This window comes from Anguilla rostrata, chromosome 11, assembly GCF_018555375.3.
Source record: "Anguilla rostrata isolate EN2019 chromosome 11, ASM1855537v3, whole genome shotgun sequence".
NCBI classification, from domain to species: domain Eukaryota; kingdom Metazoa; phylum Chordata; class Actinopteri; order Anguilliformes; family Anguillidae; genus Anguilla; species Anguilla rostrata.
The window spans coordinates 19,473,691-19,493,817 of NC_057943.1; the positions used below are offsets into that span (position 1 = coordinate 19,473,691).

The window sequence follows — 20,127 nt, forward strand, 5'->3', positions numbered from 1 at the left end:
TAAGCTGATTTAAATGAGGTGTGACAGAATAATAGGAGTCTCGCTGGTGACCGATTTGACACGCCATGCTCTGTGTGTAACTGAAATACTGTGTCCAGGCCCTGTTTGTCTCTGAGAGGCTTCTGCAGTCAGGTCTCAGCCCGTCCTGATGGGCGTTCCTGAGTCGGCACAAGGGAGAGCTTCAGGGAGTGTCACGTGTTGCATTGTGGGTCATGCTGAAGTCAGAGAGCGGAGCGGTTTAGCTGAATTTCCCTGTGTGCATTCCGTGTGAATTTAGTCTCTGTTGAAGGGTCCATGCAGGGTAGAGCTCCAAATGAACCACTGTGTGCAGGGGAGAGAAGACACGTTCTCCTGCCTTCTGTTCTCGGGGATGGCTCTTGTAATCAAAGTGCTTTTGGCTCAGAGTGCTTTCGGCTTTGTCCTCTCATCTCCTTTAACGCGACATTTTTCCTTCTTTGTGTTTCCCCCACACTTACATACACAGCGATTCGTTATCACCGCTGTGGTTCCTGTATAAAGCAGTCCCGGATGCTGTGCCACTGTGTGCTCTAATCAGAATCTCTGGCCTTCTTCACAGCAGATATTAGAGCAGCCATGAGCGGGGTACGGGTTACCCTGCAGCGCTCCATTCGGGGGGCGTGCCAGGGTCCTGAAGGGGAGACAGATGTGAACAGCTGTGGGGGGACACTGGAAACCGGAGGCCGGGTTTAGGTCAGGTTCAGTATGACGCAGCCCAGGATTCAGTTTAATCCAGAGCGGGCTGTGTGGAGCAGTGGGATCTCTTTCACCATGGCCCTTATGGCCACTGCCAAGAAGGCATAATTTACTGAGTTCCGACCCACAGATCATCTTCCCCTCACTCCAGTCACGAGCAGCAGCTTCCACATGCACACATTCTAAGAGAGGAAGTGAGAGGTCTGGCGTAATGCAGGACTGTCCTCAATTTATATTTTACTGCCATACTCAAGGCACCAGTATACTCTAAATGAAACAAATTTTCCCATTGGTCCATCCAAATATCACATGGTTTGTTGCGTCACGGTTGACTGGCCAGGGGGCAGAGTTCAACTTTATTATCCCGCTCACTTATTAGTGTACTATCTCATAGTAGGTACGAAGAGTTGCTGAACTTGTGCTAGGAAATTGTCTTCTTAATGATCGATCACGCAGCGATTTTAAAGACAAAAAAAATGTGCTCAAATTCCTAGCATGAAATTTCAATGAAGTTTGGCATCATTTATCATGTGTGAGATCAATAGCAACAGAAATATTAATGCTTTAATTTGGGGGGTCTTAAAGATGAGAACGATGGGATAGTAGGTTTTTGAGGAGGTGGGGGCGTTGAGGGATTTTAAGTGACTTTCTAAATTATTGGCATAGTGGGGATCCAGGGGAATCACTTGTTGTTGGACAGCTGGGGTTCCCCTGCAATTTCTGAGGTCTCATATGCCAGTCTGGGTTCGATTTTAGTCTTAGAAGATGCCTTCCATAGTTTCCATTAAACCCCGTCACTGTAGCTTCAACTAGGGAAAATCACACCCTCCTCTCCCCATAAACACCTTTTACATTTACATTTTAGGCCTTTAGCCGACTCTATCTGAAGTGACTTGCACAGCTTGCTTTTTTTTTTTTTTTTTTTTTTTAACCTACAATCAGTGTATAGAGCTGGATGTTTACTGGATATTTATTCAGCTTAATTGCCTTGCTCAAGGGCATAACGGCAGTGCCCCACCTGGAAAGTGGACCTATAATCTTGGAGTTACTCAGTTCTCTTCCCATTATGCTACACACAGGGCCCTAAATAGAAATACAATAGAGCAGGCTTGGCCCTATAGTCTCACTGTTGCAGGCTCAGGCCATGTCATCAGTCAACTGGGAGTCTGACAGGACATGACTGGATTTGTCCTGACAGGAGTCTGTCCAGGTTCATTGGGTTAGCTCCTCCCAGCAGCATGTTACGTAGTCATAGGCTCCCATCGGTGAGAGATTTGCTGACACTGGCTGTCCTATGGTGCTGTTTTCTGCAGTAATGTAGAGTAGAAAACTCATCAGTGAAGCTATCGTGTCATGCCTGCATCAGCTGCAGCTTGTGTGGTTTCAGGTTAAAACACATTTACTTCAGAGGTAGAACTGCCCATTCCATATTTCAAAAAGTTATAATTTATGAAGTATTATTATGTAGAAAAAAATGAATGGATAAAGAAAAAAAAATCTGTCATTGTATGACTTATTCCAACACCATCTGAAGACACCCTGAGGGATCCGACTCTCCCAAGTCAACCCTGTTACACTCCCCTTTGTGTCTTTATCAATGGGAATCTGCCAACAAATGACAGATAAGAGACTAGATTTATTATCTGAGTGAAATAAGCAGTCAGTTGAACTGATTGAAGACCTTCCGGGCATGTTATGCTGCCCCATGTCACTATTCTCTGGAATGACAGTGATTAGTCCCAGAGGGGTTGTGCTGCTTGGGAACGTGATCTTGTTAACTCACCGCAGGTGAGAGTGTGATGTCGTAGTCTTGCTGGTAGACACATTTGGGTATTTCACAGTGAAATCCTCACTTCCCTATTCTTGAGGAGTGGGGGAATGTGGTGGAGGGGTAAATAAGATGGGTACTTCCCAGTCTACCCCTGTGAGTCATTCAAAGTCTGTTTGCCGACATTTATTTCAGAAAGAAAACCTTGGAACACAAATAGCTGGGGTATATTTAGGCACCTCCCCAGTTCCCCTCTGCTCAAGAAAGCGCCCGTTATGAAAGCCTGGTATCATGGTCAGCGAAGAGACACCATGGCTGCCTGGAACAAATTGAAGCCTGATGACTGCTAATTTAGTTTGTCTCTCCATGTCCAAAATTGAGTTGCTGATGTTTCTAAGTATGTTATCTTCATTTTCCTACTCTTATCAAAGATTTGCACTCATGGCCCAGCCTTTGACATCTATAGAGATAGTAGATTGTCAGATTAAAATCTTTATTTCTTGTCAGATATGCTTCAGCTTCCAGTTTAATATAGCAGGCAGAGGATTGTGTTTCAGGACATGAACACAGAGCAGTTTGTTGAGAAATATGGTCCTGGAGTCAGTATTACTGTATTGTCTGGCTGCACAGTTCACCCCTGGGGCCCACAGAACCTTCCAGAAAGCAGGAATTCCAAAGTCGATTCAAAACCTCTTCTTGGCTTTCCCATGACAAATCTCTCCAGGACCCTCCCCCTCTTCTCTCCCCCCCCCTTTCCTCTCCCCTCCCTTTGCCCTCCCCTCTCACAGAGCGATGTAGAGCGGCAGACACCTGTTTAGGATGCTGGCTCTGACCTCTCTACTGTTGTCCCCCTAATCTGTACCTTGTGACCGCTAGTGATGGAGCTTGGACCCAAAGGGAAAGCCATTCCCCATATTTACCACAGTATTCAGCCTTCAGGCCAACTGCCAAACCACAGCCTGTCCTTCACCAAACACTATTGGAGTGTGTAGGTTACCCTCTTACCAAAAAGGAAAAAAAAGATCACAAAGAAGCACTGATTCTTGAGAATTTTTTGGTATTTTATATTCTTTAAATTTAAGGTTTATGTACTTTCTCATGTGTGCGGCAGCAGTTCTGTCCTTTCCAAGTCTTTACTTCTACTTAAAACCATTAAAACCATAGATTAGGGTCAAGTGCTTTGCCGGATTTAGTGTGTATAGTATACACATAAGAAACAGGTGCTTTTCAGTCGGGGGTCAAGGAGGTGGTGGAATTCTTGAGCTGCTTTTCAACGGTTTACACTTCCAGCTGAAACTCCAGACTCTGAGGTCTGATGTCACATGGCGGTGTGTGTCAATAGAAGTCTCTACAAATTTGTATTAAATAATACACGGTTTTTACCACTATAGTAGAACTCCACAAGACTTTTAAAAAATGTGCGCAAACATTCGGAATGTCTTCAGTGGAGAGCTGAAAAACTGAAAATTGAACGCGTGAATAGGGGAAAACATGGGAAAGTATGTAATACTGTGTGTCTGGTGTTAGTTTCAGCTCGGGCTGGCTGGTGGGTGGGGAAACTGTAAGCCGTGGATTCTTTGAACCAAATAGGATTAGAGCCAAGGACACTCACTGCAGCCCACAGCAATGAGCATGTGATCACAACCCACCCCCCACAACAGAGAAGCTTTCTATAACCCCCCACCCCGCGCGCGCACACACACACACACACACACACACACGCACACACCCCTTCTGCAGTGGTGGAAAATTAGCAGAGATGCATATCTGTCCAGCTGCTGTTCTATCAAGCCTATATATAGGTTGTGCATGTACAGCTATGTCTTCACTTAGCTCAGCTATGTGTATTTATGCTGCTTTCCTCTGCTTTCCTCATGAAATGAAAGCTAAGCCTCACTCCTCACTGAATACTATGGTGAGTAATTATAAGCAAATACATTCCAATGTCTATGCAAATGCCCTCCTTATTTCCCTGTTTGTGCAAGGTTAACTTCTGAACAGGGATTTGAGGACTCTGAGTACTCTGTGTGTGGAGTCTGAAGGGACGGGTCCCTTGATGTTGATCTCATCGAATGAGCCACCAGCTTTAGAGCCTTTCACATGTGACATTTGAATTCTAGTCCATTTTCTTTTGATGAATCAGTGCTGCACTTTATATAGTTTCTGTTGACCTACAGTTCCTAAAATGCCAATACACCACACACAATAGCATAAATCCTGCAACTGGTCAGCTCACTGAAGGCACGTTATTTTTATGTTGAAAAATGGGTCAGAGAAAAGCACAAATAGACTGACTGCAATCATTCTATTTCATCTATTCCTTTCTCTGTGTATAGAAATGTGTGTAAATATTTTGCTGCTGCTGTAGGATATGTTACAAATTCCAACCCCCTGCAGCCAATGGTAGAATGTTCAGAACTGTAAGCAGACAAATTGTGTTCAATATTTCCCTTTCATTTTTATTGTTCATTAATTAGAGTATCATTAGAAAAGAATCCACAGTATGTTGGCAGCTATTCTAGCAGTGACCTATCTTTTCTTAAACTTTTCCTTTTTTTGGATTTTGACAGTAACACAACAGTATTGGGGGATGGTGGAACCCTAGGTATGTCTTATTCTGACAACAGTATTTATTAGCCAGAATCTGTTTGCATCATGCCTAGAAATGGCAAATTATAAGAGGTTTCATTGTGCATTGTGCGTTGTGCTTCCAGCAAAAACCAGTTTATCTAGTATACACTGTAAAAAAACAGTATTTTGTAAAAAATAATAATAATAATTACAGGATTTAACTTTTTTTTTAGACACTGTCATAGTCATGTAGAATAGCAGTGATAACTCATAATTTAACAACTATCCAATAGATTTATACATTTAAATAAAGGTTAAATAATGGGACTTACACAGACTTGCAGACATATGATATCAGCAAACACGGATGCATTTGACCTGTTGTGTTGCGTGTGAGTGTTCTCTGCTTGGATGCAGTGCAGTTACTGTGATCCACTCGGACAACACACCCCCACACTGAACGAAAGCAAACCTGTGGAACTACAGACACCAAATGCCAACCGCCACCATAGTGCATGACACCGGTTTGTCTGGTTTCCAAGCAGGAGCTCAAAGAGATGCACTATTCTTTTTTTGTTTTGTTCAAGTTTCTGAAATTAAAAAGCTTTCTTTTTTTCCTTGTGCCTGCCTGCCCTATAGGGTAGGGCGAAGTCATAGGTGGTGCTCCGATGACCCATGCTAACCTTATTGAAGTTCAGCAGTTCCATTGTTGGGGATACTCTAATTCCATGGCAAGAGAAAGTGCTGATGTGCATTTACAGCAGCAGCTTGCTACTTGATCATGTTTCAGAAGCAACCAATCAGCTGCTCTGCTTTGAGTATAAACAACTGCTTTGAGTTTTATGATCATAACAACATTCTCTTCTCAAGACGTAAAAGCTTCTTAAGTCCAAGGCTTCCCCCTTGCATTGTTTTTTCAAACAGCATCATAACTGAAGTCATAATAGAAAAGAGTCATGCAGATATGAATGCAAGTCTCACACTGGGTAGCTAGTGGAGGTCATTTTCCAATCCACCACACGATGGCAAATCTGTAGGCAGCTGCTTCAAAACTCAATGCTGACAACTAAGTCAAAGTGCCTTTAGAGTGAGCTCAGTGCAACTCTCCCAGTGAAGTTTTGCACACATACTCACACACATGCACACGCTCTCTCTCTGTCACATACATACACACACACCCATACTCTCTCACCAACAAGCACATACACTCACAAACAGACTGTCACACACACAAGCACACATGCACAAAAATGTGAACACACTCTCCAATATATAGAGAATCAGCCATGTTTGAGAATGTTTTCCATGTCCTTTTGCTGCGAAAAACAGAGTCAGCCAGGCCTTATCTCTCATGGGATGCCACTGGTCTGATGATGTAATCAGGAAACAAAGAGGAGTGTGCAGCTGTCTGAAGGTTTGAGGAAGGTGTCTGGCCAGCGTATCTGTGTGCTCCCCTGCACAGGAAGTCCAGGGAGAAGTGTGTGAGGCAGAGGAAGTGGCAGGATGATGCACTGTATCGGTCTGACAGCGCCACCGCAGAAATGTTTTTGTGGCCAGAGGGAGCAGGGCACTCCTCCACACAGGAAGTCCACGGAGAAAGACGATAGTCATTTGTAGATCGTTACAGGATCGGGGGCCACCAGGGCTCTGCTCCTGTCTTAACCCCCAGCCTCACAATATGGGAAAGACTGACCTACACCTTCCTGTTATATATCAGAGCTGTGAGCTCATCCCAGGAAGAGCCGCTCCCACAGAAGAGGAGCTGACTTCATGCGTTCACGTCCCACGTGCAGCGGGCTGAGGACCTGCTCCGTCTCCTCTGCTTCCGTCTCTTCATTTTCGCCTCCTCGCGGAATGCCTCCATTGATTAAAAGAAGCGGAGGATTTTGATTACGCAGCGTGTGCATCTGCACGTGTGCGAGTTTTCTTCGGTTGTTCTGCCCTGCAGGTGTGACATCCCCAGAAGGAACCCGACAGTCAAATGAGAATCCTGCTGATACCTCCTGACCATCCAATCATAATCCTGCAGGACGCTCACCCCCACAGCTTGCTCTGTTTTTCCCCTCTCTCTCCGTCTCTATATATACATTTATATATCAAAGCCTTCTGTCCTTCTGCTAAAGATATCATCAGGTTGATCTTGTTTCTTTGCTCCATTTTCCACTGTAACATGTCTTGTGGTAGTCATTACTGGCACATGGAGTGGTTTGTAATATTTTGGTTCATGAGACATTCTTTCTGAGCTCAAAGGCTTGCATGATGCGGGCTTGTGTTGGAGAATTTTCTATGCTGGTGGAAAAGTACTGTTGCAGATGGATGGTTTTATAATGTACTTTGTCGCATTATGTATTGTGTGTGTGTGTGTTTGTGTGTGGGTGTCTGTGAGAGAGACTACATCCATATGTACGGAGGACATGTTTATTTGTGTTCCCCAATCTGGGCTGCATCGGCCGCGTAGCCCTTCTCCGCCTCTCGTCGATGTGAATGCCGTGGTGGTATTTCCTGTTTGTGCTGCGAGAGACGTCCTTTGAACCTTCTAACGGAGCCTCCCCCAGGACCCCCTCACAGACGGGGCCGTGGCCCCTCTCCCAGCATCCAGTGCCTGCGCTCACACAGCAACAGCCTGCATCAGGAACATGAGCACAGCCGGTGTGGGAATTTGAACCACACTCTGAATGGCTGTGGCGTTCCTGTTTGTGTTCCAGACACGTATACACATGGGTCTCTCTGTATGTCAGGGAGGGGTTTGTTGTGAGTGTCAATACCGTTAGTGCCTGTGTAGAGGTTACCTCTTACAAGAGTCCAATCCTTCTCTACGATATGTAAAGTTTTTAAGCACACCTGGCTCTCAACTTTAGAGCCCTGATTATTTGCCCTTCCCAGCGGAACACATTTATGAATATCACACGTTTGTGTAAAAGCCAACACAGCTGGCATTAAGAACCTTATTTGCAGTGCGGAGTGGGGGAAACTTCACAATGTGCTGTTATCTAGTACTACGAGCCGCTTTCTGTTTTAAGTGCATGGCGTAAACAAGTGAATTGTTGTGCTGCCACGTCTGGACTCATTCCACACTGTTCCTGGTAGATAGTGTTCTGCGGGCCATCGTCCGTCCTCTCGACCCAGTTGTTTATTGGCCAGGCACCGTGTTTCCTTAGCAGTTCGAAAAGATTGTTGACATTTGAAGCCGTGTGATAGGAGCCACAATGGATGGCTCTGATCATAATGTGAGGAGAGAGAGAGAGAGAGAGAGACAGAGAGAAAGACGGAGCATGAGAGAAAAAGAGGAGGGAGGCAGGGAAAGGGAGAGGAAGAGGAAGTAACTGCGGGTCAGTGTGGAGTGCAGGCCTCAAGGGCGTTGTTGCTGTATTGTTTCACATGCTGAAAGTCAGTGCGCAGTGGCAGAAGGCGACGGGGGCGGAGGAGGGGTGTGTGTACGGGGGGGCGCGGGGGGGGGGGTTGCAGGGCCTGCATTCCTGCTACCGTAACTGGGAAAACTGAAGCAGCCTCCGCCTTTTTCTCCTTCTTCTCAAAACTCCACAATTGCATCTAGGCGCTGGTGGCAGTCTGCAATTAAAAGCAGCGAGTCCTTTTGTCTTTGGGCGGGTGGCACACCAGGACCTGTGAGTAATGAGCCAATCGAACTCAGACACACTTTAAAAATAGCTGGGCAGGGAAGCTCCTGTTCAGGGTCTTTGGTTTTGTTTTATTTGGTATCAGTTTATTAATGCTCCTGAGCCGGCGGGAGGAACCCAGAGCTTTCATCAGTGCCTTACTGGCCCACCATGGGGGAGCAAGGGGGGGTAAGTACACTCAGATCTTTTCAGAATAAAGGGGGCTTTTCAGGTGGTCGCATGATTTGTACACTTTTGCCCTTGGATCAAGCGCTGGATATGACGGCTTATCTGAAGGGATGGCTTTTGTGCTGTTGCTGGAAACCGTTTAAAGTGTTGAGGAGCTCTGTTTTTTATTGTCAGTGCTGGGGTTGAACCACAGCACAGTAATCAGGGCATGATGACACCCGTTCCTGGGGTAGCTTTGAAGACACGGTGTCCATCTCTGTAGTGGATTCTGAATGCGTGAAAGTGGATTGTAGTTGTGATGAAAATATAGGCATTTCAGGGCTAGCTTTTCCCAGAAGCTGTTGCTGTGTCTGGTGAAGAGTTGATGAACGAAGTGAAGCTTCACACAGGAATGAGACACAGAACACAGTTGCCAGACTTTCAGTATTGTGCAAACTTCCCCAACAGATTTATGGTAATAACTGTGATTACTGTTCTAAAATTCTAACTTACCCAAGTCACCGATGGGGAAACCTCGGCAGTGGTTGAATGGTGAATTAATGGTTTTAATCCCACTCTCCTCTGAGAAAAGAGCCCAAATTTAACCCGGAGCATTCCGGGGTTCAGCTAGGTGGGTTTTTCCCGAGAGAATGGTTCTGAAATGAAGCTTAAATTCCTGTTTTTGCGTCCCTGCGTTTTGACCTTTGCTGAACACACTGTACCATGTTTCCTGTTGTGTTTCTCCTACAAACACGGTACTCTGTCCTGGAAAATCCAGTTCGTGAGTAGTGAAAACAGGAACTCCGGAAGGGTGTCCTCTTTTTACTGCACCGTGGTACCGTCTCTCGAAAAATGCACTTTGTTTTCCCTGGTCAGCTTTGACAGCCCTGCCACTGCCTCGTTCTGGAAAAAAAAACAGGACAGTTTAGTACCTGCCTCCATTGGAAAGGAATAGAAGGTCTTTAAGTTGCTGCAATGCAGAGTTGGGGCAGCAGGTTTTTGTTGGTCGCTTTGTGCCTTAAACAGAAGTGGCTGCGTCTTCAATTACTTTGACCAACCGCTATTTAAAGGCTTTTGTTTAAAAAAGGAAAAACCTAGGTCAGAGCGTTGAAAGACTCGCAGACTTTCTTCCCCCGGTTTGGAATGCTAGGTATGCATTCTCCTCTGTAAGATATGGACAAGTAAGCTTTTAAAAATGTCACATTTTTCCAACTGACCGAAATGCGATAGTGTTTGGGATTAAGCGGATCACTTAATGCCCGTTTTTGTCTCGTACAGGGAACCCGCGCAGAGATGGCAGCCAGCTCCTGGGTCGAAGGCAGCCATGTTGGTGAAGGTCAACAGCATTGGCAGGAACCAGGCAGCGGGACCCACTAGTGCTCTGCAGCTCGCCCACCAAAAGAACGGCAGCACTGCGAACTCTCCTGGCAGCCGTCCGGTGGGGGGCTACGTGTACCCGGGTCAGGCCGACAAAGCCACCCCTTCTGGAAAGATGGCGGCGCCCGTGGACTCCAGGCAGGCGCTCCACCTGAAGAAGGCGGATAACGGAAACTTCTGCTTGGTGATGCCCAGCAGCGGCAGCTCTCCGTCCGGCCCCGCCTACCAGGCCCCTCTCCGCCCCCAGGCCAGCTCCTCCCGGCCCTCGTCGCCCCAGTACGGCGCCACGCCGCCCATCTACGACGAGCCGCCCATGGAGTCGCCCATCTACGACGAGCCCCCGGTGGAGATGGAGGTGGAGGGAGCGCACGTCGCGAGCCGGCCCTCCCCGGCCCACTTCACCCCCACCCACAGCCTGCAGAAACAGGGGCAGCAGCAGCCCAAACTGCTGCAGTACCCCCCCTCCCACCTCAGCTCCAAGCACAAGAGGACCCCCTCCGCCACCGAGTACAGCCCCGCCGGTCGGGAATGCATCAAGCACATGGTCAACGTGGACCCCGGCGCCCCCAAACCGGGCGCCCTGCCGGGCTCCCCCGCCCCGGCCGAGCTCCCGCCGGGCCCCGCCAAGACCCCGCAGAAGGAGGTGGCGCTGGAAAAGAAGCAGTCCTGGAGGATGCTGGAGGCCAACGTGCTGAAGAGCATCGAGGCGCGGCACAGCCGGCAGAACAGCCTGGCCTCCCAGGAGTACCCGGCCGCCGCCACCGTCAACTACCAGGACTCGGGCTACTCCACGGGCCCCTCGCCCAGCCTGCGCCGCAAAAACCGCCGCCGGCAGATGGCGGGACAGGGCCGGCCCGGCTCGGTGGGCAGCAGCGGGGAGCTCAACGCCCTCAACGAGAAGCTGATGGCGGAGATGCGGGCCGTGGTCAGCCGCTCCAACACCGTGCGGGGGAGCAAGGCCAGCCTGGACACCGAGATGTCCGAGAACTCCATCCCCCGAGCGCGCTCCCCGCTGGACTCCCTCAAGAAGTACACGGGGCGCGGCGGGGGCAGCCGCGGGGGCTCGCGGGAGGACCTCTCCGCCAGCAACCGCTCCCTGCACCGGGCCGGTAACCACGGCGACGTGCCCCTCTCTCCCCTGGCGTCCGAAGGGATGGGCAGGCAGAAACGGACCTACGAGAAGGTGGACTCCCTCGAAAAAAGCGTAACCAGCCAGATAAGCCTGTCCTCCCCCGAGCCTCCCAGGTCCCCTTCCCAGGTACATCCCTCGCCTGTGTGTGTGTGTGTGTGTGTCTGTGTGTGGCCACGTGTGTTCATTTTTGTGTATGCTGTCAGCCAGTACAGGCAGTGTCACTGCTCCCAGTCTCATGTGAGCGTCCATTACACTGCAGGTCAGCTGGACTGTGCACTGTGGCCTGGGACTGTCCATCCGCCTCAGTAAAAAGCTGTTCACATGTCTGTTTTTTAGAACAAAGACTGTGCTCCCAATCAGAGATGTATTTTATTTTTTCTCTTAAAGTTTGTGTGGAAATGGTCCAATATGGATGCCACTGAAAAGAAGCCTTAGATCCCATGGTACAGAATAGCCTGCATTCTTCTTTCTGATTCTCCTCCCTCTCCCAATCCCCCTCCTAAAAAAGTGTCTCCGTCCTGTCTCTGCAGAAACAATGCAGAATGAAGCTGCCCGCACTGGGCTTCCTGTTGCCAGAGTCAGAGCAGGAAAGGCAAAGGCACTTACTTCAGAGCCTCGCTCGGCGCTAACATTTACATTTTACTTGTATAACAGTTTTTTTTTTTTGTTTTATTAAAAGCTTTCGATTTATGTTGCCGGGTGTATATTGCTAGCCGGGGGTACTGTAGTCCCAATAGGTTTTGAGCAGCTTTAATCAATACATTTAAACTTATTTATTTATGTATCGGTAAATAAAGTGTATGTATTTCGTTTTAATTTCAGTCCTTCTGCGCAAGTGGTTATTCATACCCTGGGAGTCGATTCTGTGAGAGGGTTTTATCATTGCCGCAACCACCCCCATAATTGCGAGGCCCAAGCTCGGAAAGGGATTTAAATACACTGCGAACGACAAGTCATCCAGTCTGATTATACGTTTGCGGTAGACAGGAAAATAAACATGAAACAGGCAGGAGCTTTGATGGGGGCGAAGGCTCGATACACAAGGTGTTGCCTGGCTGTGCAGATGCAGTCTGCAGTGTAATTGATCTCTCAGGGGAAACGTGCGGCTGAGGCGCAGGACAGAGTCCCTCTGCCGTTCTTCGGTGTCAGAGCAATAATAGCGGGGTCTGGTGGATTTATTGGCCTTGGAAGAATTTTGTCCCAGGGAAATGCAAGTCTAGGCCAATGGGAAGAGCTTTCACTGAGAGGCACGGCAAGTAGGTCAGCTTCAGTGCTGGAATTGGGTGAGTACTGAAATTCAGCTTCTATACCCAGTCAGCTCAAAGCTTGGTCCCAGGGTTTCAGGAATGCGATTGTGCTGTTTTTGGAATGTTTGATTCTTGCAGTACAGCTACTCTTCTGAAATTGCTAGATATGACCTTACCAGTTTGGAGTGCAGGCAGACTTCTCATGGTGATAGCCAGCTGTGTTGAAAGAGAGAGAGAACTAGGTAGGATTGTGAAGAGAGGCGGAGAGAGAGCTGTGCTTTTGATCACTAGTGCAGTGTCTTGTCTTTTTTAGTTTAATCAATCAGGGTCAGGACACCAACTTGTGAAGAGCAAATGGTTCTGCATTAAAGTGTTTCTCCAGGTAACTCTGTAATGGTGACTCACTCCATTTATACTGGATGTTTATTTTCCCACACTTGCTTGAAGTAGGGTCAGTTTGGATGCTGCTCTATCTGCTCTCCCAGTTGGCTCATTTTGATTAATAACTGGAACGTAAGCTGATCTCTTTTCAGACTCCATTGTGGACTTTTAAATAAGCTTTCTCTTTTTTTCCTGGGCTTAATAAAATCATTGGCTTAGGTCCAGGAGTCCTTTTATTGGGAAACATTTTCTTTACCCATCATGAAAACTCAGGAAAGTACCTACTTTGTGAAGCGTCTTGGCGTGTTTCACGCAATAAGAATGTGGACCTGTTTGTTGGCCATTTCAGTTTGGATGTTTACTTCAGCGAACAGGGCAAAGCTGAAGGTCTGGGTGCTCAGGGTCACTGCCCAAGGCTGAAACATGCTCACGTAGCCAGTGGATGGAGGAGTGACTCGCCCAAACCCCACGCTAACATATGGTGCAAACAGTGACGCTGGCCGTTGGACTTGCACTTTTTGTACGTCGCTTTGGATAAAAGCTTCTGCCAAATAAATGTAATGTGATGTACACTTGAATTTTAAAGAACGACGCAAACGGCTTCGTTTTGAACAGATGGGAAACACATGGAGAGGTTTTGTTTGTGGATGGATGCAGCGGACGTGGTTCGGAGGGGGGCAGCAGTATTTAAACACACGTGCGAGCACGGCGGAGTTGCGCTGAGCCCTGTCATTTGCCTTCGTCAGGTTCGTGAGTGACTTGGCCGGATCTTCCTCAGAGGGGAAAGTGCAGAACGCCCTTGAAATTGTAGCTTTAAGAACGCCGCTGCGAAATCGCTTCAGTGTGGCTGCAGCGAGAACTCAAACGAACAAGTAGCTAACGATGGCATTTAAAAAGTCATTGTTGAGCAGAGCTGCCCAGAAAAAGACACATTATGAAGGTAGCCGTTTGAAAGCACTTGTAGTTAATGTGGCATGAATGCTACAGCACGGGGTCCCGACCCTGGACCATGACTGACAGGCCTGAGCAAGGCGAGCCTTCCTGAGAGCGCGGTCTCCGCTCCTGTCGGCCGCGCAAAACGTGTCGCCGGGGCGTGACTGGCCCTCCTACCCCCCCGCAGCCCAGGAAGTGGGGCCGGTGCCAGGCCGTTGCAGAGCTCCGCAGTGCCACCCCTGCCAGTCAGGAAGACGGAATGCTGAGGCCCATATGGCCCGGCCGCGCCTGGAGAACCCTGCATTGTGGGAAGGGATTTACGAACCGGGAGGGCAGGGCGAGCAGAAGGGACTGGGCGGGGGCGGGTTGCGGTTATGCAGCAATCAGATTAATTCTAGCATGACAAAGCCAGAAAGTCCTAATCTTGTCCTCAGATGCTCGCTTGACAGCTTGTAATTCCCTGGATGGGCCCTGCTTAATTAGACACTTAATGAGCCCTGTGAAACTCAGCTCTCATACATTTTATCCTTCTACTGCTGGTATCTCCCCATCAACTAACCCTTCACATGGAGCCTGTTGCAGTCTGTAAATAATACATTCTGATATATATTCAGCTTCTTAGGGCCAACATTGTAGTGTGCCCTTGTTAGCTCAAAAGCATTTAGAGATATTTTCCAGAAGTCCACAGAGGAATTACAACATCTTAAGGGAACAACATATTTGGAAATGGTAAAATTGATCTTATATAATTGATCATATATGCTATTTATTTGATCATTATATGGTGCAACCCACTACATAACCTGTTTGTTAAATGTAGATGTGAACCATGTTTTCCAAACAAACATTGGAAACATTGCTATCTGCATGTTATGATCCTGTCTGTTTTTTTGTTTGTTTTTTTAACTGGTTGTAGAACTATGCCTATATTTATGTTTTTTCCTTTCTAAAGGCCTATAACGCTTCTGTTAAGTAACTCAAGTTATAAAATATCTCCCTTTCGAGGGCATAGTTCTTATGCTTCTTATTACATTAACTTGATTACAGCTATTTCCAGGCAGATGTTGCCACAACAACAACATTGTGTCATGTACCAAAATCCCATTTGGGTCAAAAAACAAGGTCTTTATTAGATTTACACGCGTAGATGAATTGTTATTTATTTTCCATAGAGTAGCATTACCAGTCATTTAGACAGAGGCAGGGAGGGGAAGGAGCGTTTATTTCCATATTGGGTCACCTGCCTGAGGACTGAGTTCTGTGTGAGTGTTTCCAGGTGCCACAAGCTAAAAATGACTGAACTGATACTGCAAACAGCCATCTAGATTAGCGCTCCCTCTCCCCTCTCTTCCTCTATCCCTCTTTTTCTCTTTCACCTTTCTCCCACTCTCATCTCTCCCTTCTTACTCTTTCTGTCCTCCCTCTCTGTCTTTGTCCCTCTTTCATTCCCTCACTCTTTTCCCTCTCTTCTCGGCCTGTCACTGTTATCACTCTTCTCCCTATTACATTCCTCCCCCCTTTTCTGCATTCTCTCTATCCCTCTTCCCTCTCTCCTCTTCCTCTTTTCTTCCTCCTCCAGGTTCTCTCCCTGCTCTCTGCTCCCTTGCTGTCCTGCTCCCCTCTTCCCTCCAGTGCCCTCCTCTTCTCCTGACCTCACTCCCTCTCCCCCGCAGGCAGGAACACTGGAATCCAAGGGTCAGTTGGATAACGGGTCTCAGGCTGGCGGCACCGTGCGAAGCGGCACGCTGGGCTCCCACCACGCCGGCACCACGGGCGCGGGGGGAGGGGGGTACCAGTTCCCCTACGCCACCCTGTGCAAGCCGCCTCCCGACATCAACATGGCGGACTGGGCCAGCAAGAACCTGAACATGCACACGCAGGGCATCTTCCGCCGCCGCGTGTCCATCGCCAACATGCTCTCCTGGAACCGGGGCTCCATCAAGAAGCCCATGCTGATCACCAGCGACCGCGCCGTCAAGAAGGAGGCCTGCGAGATGTTCAAGCTGGTGCAGGCCTACATGGGCGACCGGCAGGCCCGGCTGGACCGGCGGCACGTGGCCCTGCTCATCGTCACCAAGTGCTGGAGCATGCAGGGGCTGCGGGACGAGCTGTACGTGCAGCTGGTGCGGCAGACCACCGACAACCTGAGCCTGCGCAGCCTGGCCGCCGGCTGGGAGCTGATGGCCATCAGCCTGGCCTTCTTCTCCCCCTCGCCCAAGTTCCGCCGCTACCTGGAGGGCTACATCCAGAGGCACCTGGAGCCCGGCCACGACAAGAAAAGTGAGTCTGAGCCTGACGGTGGGTGCGCTTCTCTCTTCTCTGCACGTGCACGTGCACGTGCGTGTGCCTTTCAACACGGGTGTTTGTGTGTGTGCGCATGAGCGTCATGCGTGTTTGTGTTTGTGTACGCAGGAGTGCATGCATCTTTGTGTGTGTGTGCACGAGCGCATGTGTGTTTGTGCTTTCCTTCATGTGTTTTTGTGTGTACACAGGAGCGCACGTGTGTGCATTTCAACCCATGTTTTTGTGTGTGTGCGCAGGAGCGCATGCGCATGTGTGTGTTTTCCTATGCCTGTTTTTCTCAGCTGTTTTCCTTTAAAAATATGTTTCCTGAGACAATGGTAATTTTAGAGGTTCATGCTTCTAGTATCCCCTCCACCCTACCTTCCCCCCCAAAAAACAACAAATGAATATTGGTTTTAATGCTAAATATACCATGGCTCTTTTCCAAGTAAAACAGGATGCCAAATTGGAAAAGTGAGAAAAATAATGAGGAAAAAAATTTGAGGTGAAATGTCATGGTGAGCGGAACAACAGCACAGTTATTTTGCTGTGATTGGAGATGATCTTTAGACGAGGCCTTTTTGTTTTTGTTTTAATGCAGTAATGCAACACATAATGGAGCAACAGGACATGAAGAACAAGAAGAACTCAAAGTCCAGGAAGAAGAGGAAACAGAACAATGAAGAGGAAGAAGATGAGGGTGAGTTTCACTTCTCTTGCTTAGCGTCAAGTGGGTACTAAAGTCCCAACTGGCCTTCACACCGTTTACTGCACACAAGGGCAGAACAATAGCAGGCAGCAGAATTATATAAGCAGTCACTCAGAGGTATGGCCATTTTATATGGAGGTGGGTAATTTGCCCTGTCTGATGTAGGAGCGATCCAGACCTCCTGTCTGCTGCAGTTTAATTCATTGAATTGCCTGACCGATTCAGAATAAAGCTTTGTCTATCTTTAGCTTGGTTTGTCCACTCAGCCTCTACCTCAGCAGTTCTGCTGTGATCTTGAAGGCGGGGCAGGTCAGACGCAACAAGCAGGGATTAGAACGCCGAGAGCAGTTAGCTGTGGTGTAAACTTTGCCCCCCTTGGCTGGCCTTAGAGCCGAGAGAGATCCATTAAAGCGTTCTATGGTGGTGGCAGCCGAACATGGCCAAGCAGCGGACCTGCCAGGGAGGTCGAGCGGCACAAGCGGGCGTCTCTGGCCGCGTTGGTCCTCTGGCTCTTTTCAGCGGCGTGTCACGGTTAGCGCGCAGCGATTAGTTCAGGCAGCGTGACAGTCTACCAGTCCCACGCTTCCCTGGCCCAGCGCCCTACCTGCCTGGAAGAGAGAGAGAGAGAGAGAGAGGGGAGCTGGAGAAAGGCAGAAATTCAGGGCCTCCAGCGTGATGCCCTATTCAGGGTACTTTGTGGAGCGGGGTAAACAACGCCACTCCCAAAGCGCCTGGCAGCCGTGCCGAGAGCTGGGCGCACCAGTTGTTTTTGTGTTCTGGGCCCTTTCATTCGGAGCTTGTGCACAATGAACTCTTTTCAAGTTGGAAGGTTCCAAAAAAAAAAAAAAAAAAGCTGTAGGCTGATAATTGGAGAGTTTCAATAGAGACGCATATTAATTAGCCTGTAGGCCAGACGCACACAGGGACCCCATTCACTGTAGCCTTCCTATCAGGAGCTATAACTGGCTCTGAAGAAACAAGTTGGGATTGAACGGCCAGCAGAGCCAAGAATAAGGCACTTCCCCACTGTTCGGGGTTTGTAAAAAAGTATTTTTAGAAGGGTCTGCCAGTAAGACCTGCTGGACTGTATTTGCATTGAAATCTATTGTCTATGGTTTGAAATAATTGGCTATGTTAATGCAAAATACATTATGCAAAAGAACAATACACAGCATTTCAGAGAAACTTAGTAATAATCTTGTTTGATGCTGCACTGTTGTTGCATTTTTGGATTTAAGAGCAGGTGTGTGTGTGTGTATGTGTGTTTGTATATGTGATTACACACATGCATAAGGTCTGTTGGAGTCAGATTGGCTGTACATTTGTACATGTATGACTGGGGCTTGTTAACGTCTGTGTTTGCGAGTGTGCGTGAGAGCATGGGGTCAGCCCATAGGCTGGCAGGCTCGTGAATCACCAGCCCTCACCCACTCAGTGGTCTCACATTGCCACCACCAGTGTAGATATGGACTATATCCCAGAATCCTCCCCAGTGTACTGAAACCCAAAGCGCCAGAGCGGCTAACCCGTAGCCTGTTACGTACCCCTGCGTCAGCGACCACATCAGGGAGACCTTCACACCATGCGTCAGCGCCCGCATTGCAGAGGAAATAAACACAATTAAGGAGCGATCGGGAGCTCTCGCCAGCCTTCGAGAGGAATGCTCTGGGTACGACGATCACCGGGAAGAGCTGTTGAGTCACTGGGTGTAAAACGGCAGAGGCCAGACCCAGGCCTCCCACTGGCCGGGCCGCAGGACAGAAGAGCCAGTGTTGGACGGAGACCGGAGGCCGCGGAGCCCTCTTTATGGGAATGTGACTGCGCTTGGTGACCCAGTGTCATGCGATCACTCCTACATCGCGCTGGCTTTCCTAGGGCTGGGATTTCAGTCAAAATGCAGGACAAAAGCAGTGTTTGTGGGGGTTAGGGGTTCTCATAGCTATTAATCAAAGGGCGGGGCCGGGGGCCTGAGGCGCTTTGCGGGTACCGTTTTGAACACGTGAGAGTTGGAGGGAGGCGAGGGGGACGTCCAGCGGGCATGAGGGATGGCACCACGGTGCCCGGCCCAGCTGCTGTTTTTCGGGGGCAGGGAGCCCCCCGAGGGTGGAGAGGCATTGTGCGGGCGCCAGCTTGAGGCCTCAGATCCTGAGCGCGCCGTTAGAGGAGGAGAGGGGGAGGGGCTTCGCGCGGGCCGCCGCCCTCCGCGCGGCGTTTGGAGAGCGTGCGACGGACAATGGGTCCGCCTCCGCTCTCAGACGGGCCGACGCGGCGTGGGCAGAGGGGCATTGTGTCGGCCGAGGTGGGCAGCTTGGGAAAAACATTCCCCCGCTTAAGCCCCCAGCGAGGGACTGCAAAGCGGCCCCTTTTGTGTGGGCTCAGAGCCGGAGGATTAACACCCCAGCCATTACAACACCGCCCATTTGTATGCAAATATGGGAGAGGGGGAGGGGGAGGGGGCGAGTGGAGGGGTGGAGATGGGGGTGCTTGTGTTTCTCCTCTCTCCCTGCTCGGCGCGGCGTTTTATCTCATTAGACACATCAGCACACTCACGCTGCGTTTGGTGCTGAGAAGGGGGCGGCGCTGTTCCAATAAAAGAGGGCGTTGAGAAGCGAATCTCTGATGCTCTTTTATTGGCCTGTTTTCAACACCCCTCTCCCCCGTCCTCTCTTTGAAGGACGCTTCCCTCTCCCTGCCTGTTTTGGGTTGTTGTGACATTCCGCGGGGGTTTGGCCCACTCCGCGGGACGCGGCAATAAAAGCCCGGCCGGCTCGCGGGCCTTTCCCGGATCCCACAGAACCGCGCTCTTCAGGCGGCTCTTCCTGTTCGCACCTGCGCTGGGGTGACTGCGGCATGGCGGTGAGGCAGCATGGGAGTTCTACCAGGCCAGAATACATACGCGGGAAGTGTTTGTGGAAAAAGATGATGTCGTAGCCCAGGCCCCCCAGGGAGGGCCTGCATGCAGCGCCCTCCCGCTGAAGAGCACTGTAAATCCAGACTGCACACACCGTGAGACAGGCACCCTCACTCTGATGAGTTTATGTCTCTCTCTCTCTCTCCCTCCCCCCGTGGAGGATTTATGAGCAATCTGTCTCTCAGCGTTCAGCGTGGGGAAACATCTGTTAGCACTTATTAGCGCTGATTACGGCAGCGTCGGCCAGCGAGCGGGCCCTCCTCGGCGCTCTCCCTCGCTCGGCGGGGTCCGCACCCTGACCCGCGCGCCTCCCTTCCAC

At 49.4% G+C, this 20,127-nt stretch overlaps 1 protein-coding gene across 4 annotated transcripts in view; it reads left to right on the plus strand.

Moving 5' to 3' along the window:
- Positions 1-20,127, plus strand: part of arhgap46b (Rho GTPase activating protein 46b) — a 61,333-nt gene that overhangs the window by 30,666 nt on the left and 10,540 nt on the right. Inside the window, exons 1-4 of one of the 4 annotated variants that reach the window (XM_064298560.1) lie at positions 8,499-8,856; positions 10,114-11,470; positions 15,579-16,203; positions 16,790-16,888. In XM_064298560.1, coding sequence (XP_064154630.1) covers positions 10,160-11,470; positions 15,579-16,203; positions 16,790-16,888 — 2,035 coding nt within the window. In that variant the 5' untranslated portion in view covers positions 8,499-8,856; positions 10,114-10,159. Of the gene's footprint in view, positions 1-8,498; positions 8,857-9,600; positions 9,986-10,113; positions 11,471-15,578; positions 16,204-16,789; positions 16,889-20,127 lie in introns of those variants that run through there. The other 3 variants (XM_064298561.1, XM_064298557.1, XM_064298559.1) reach the window with 3 other exon arrangements.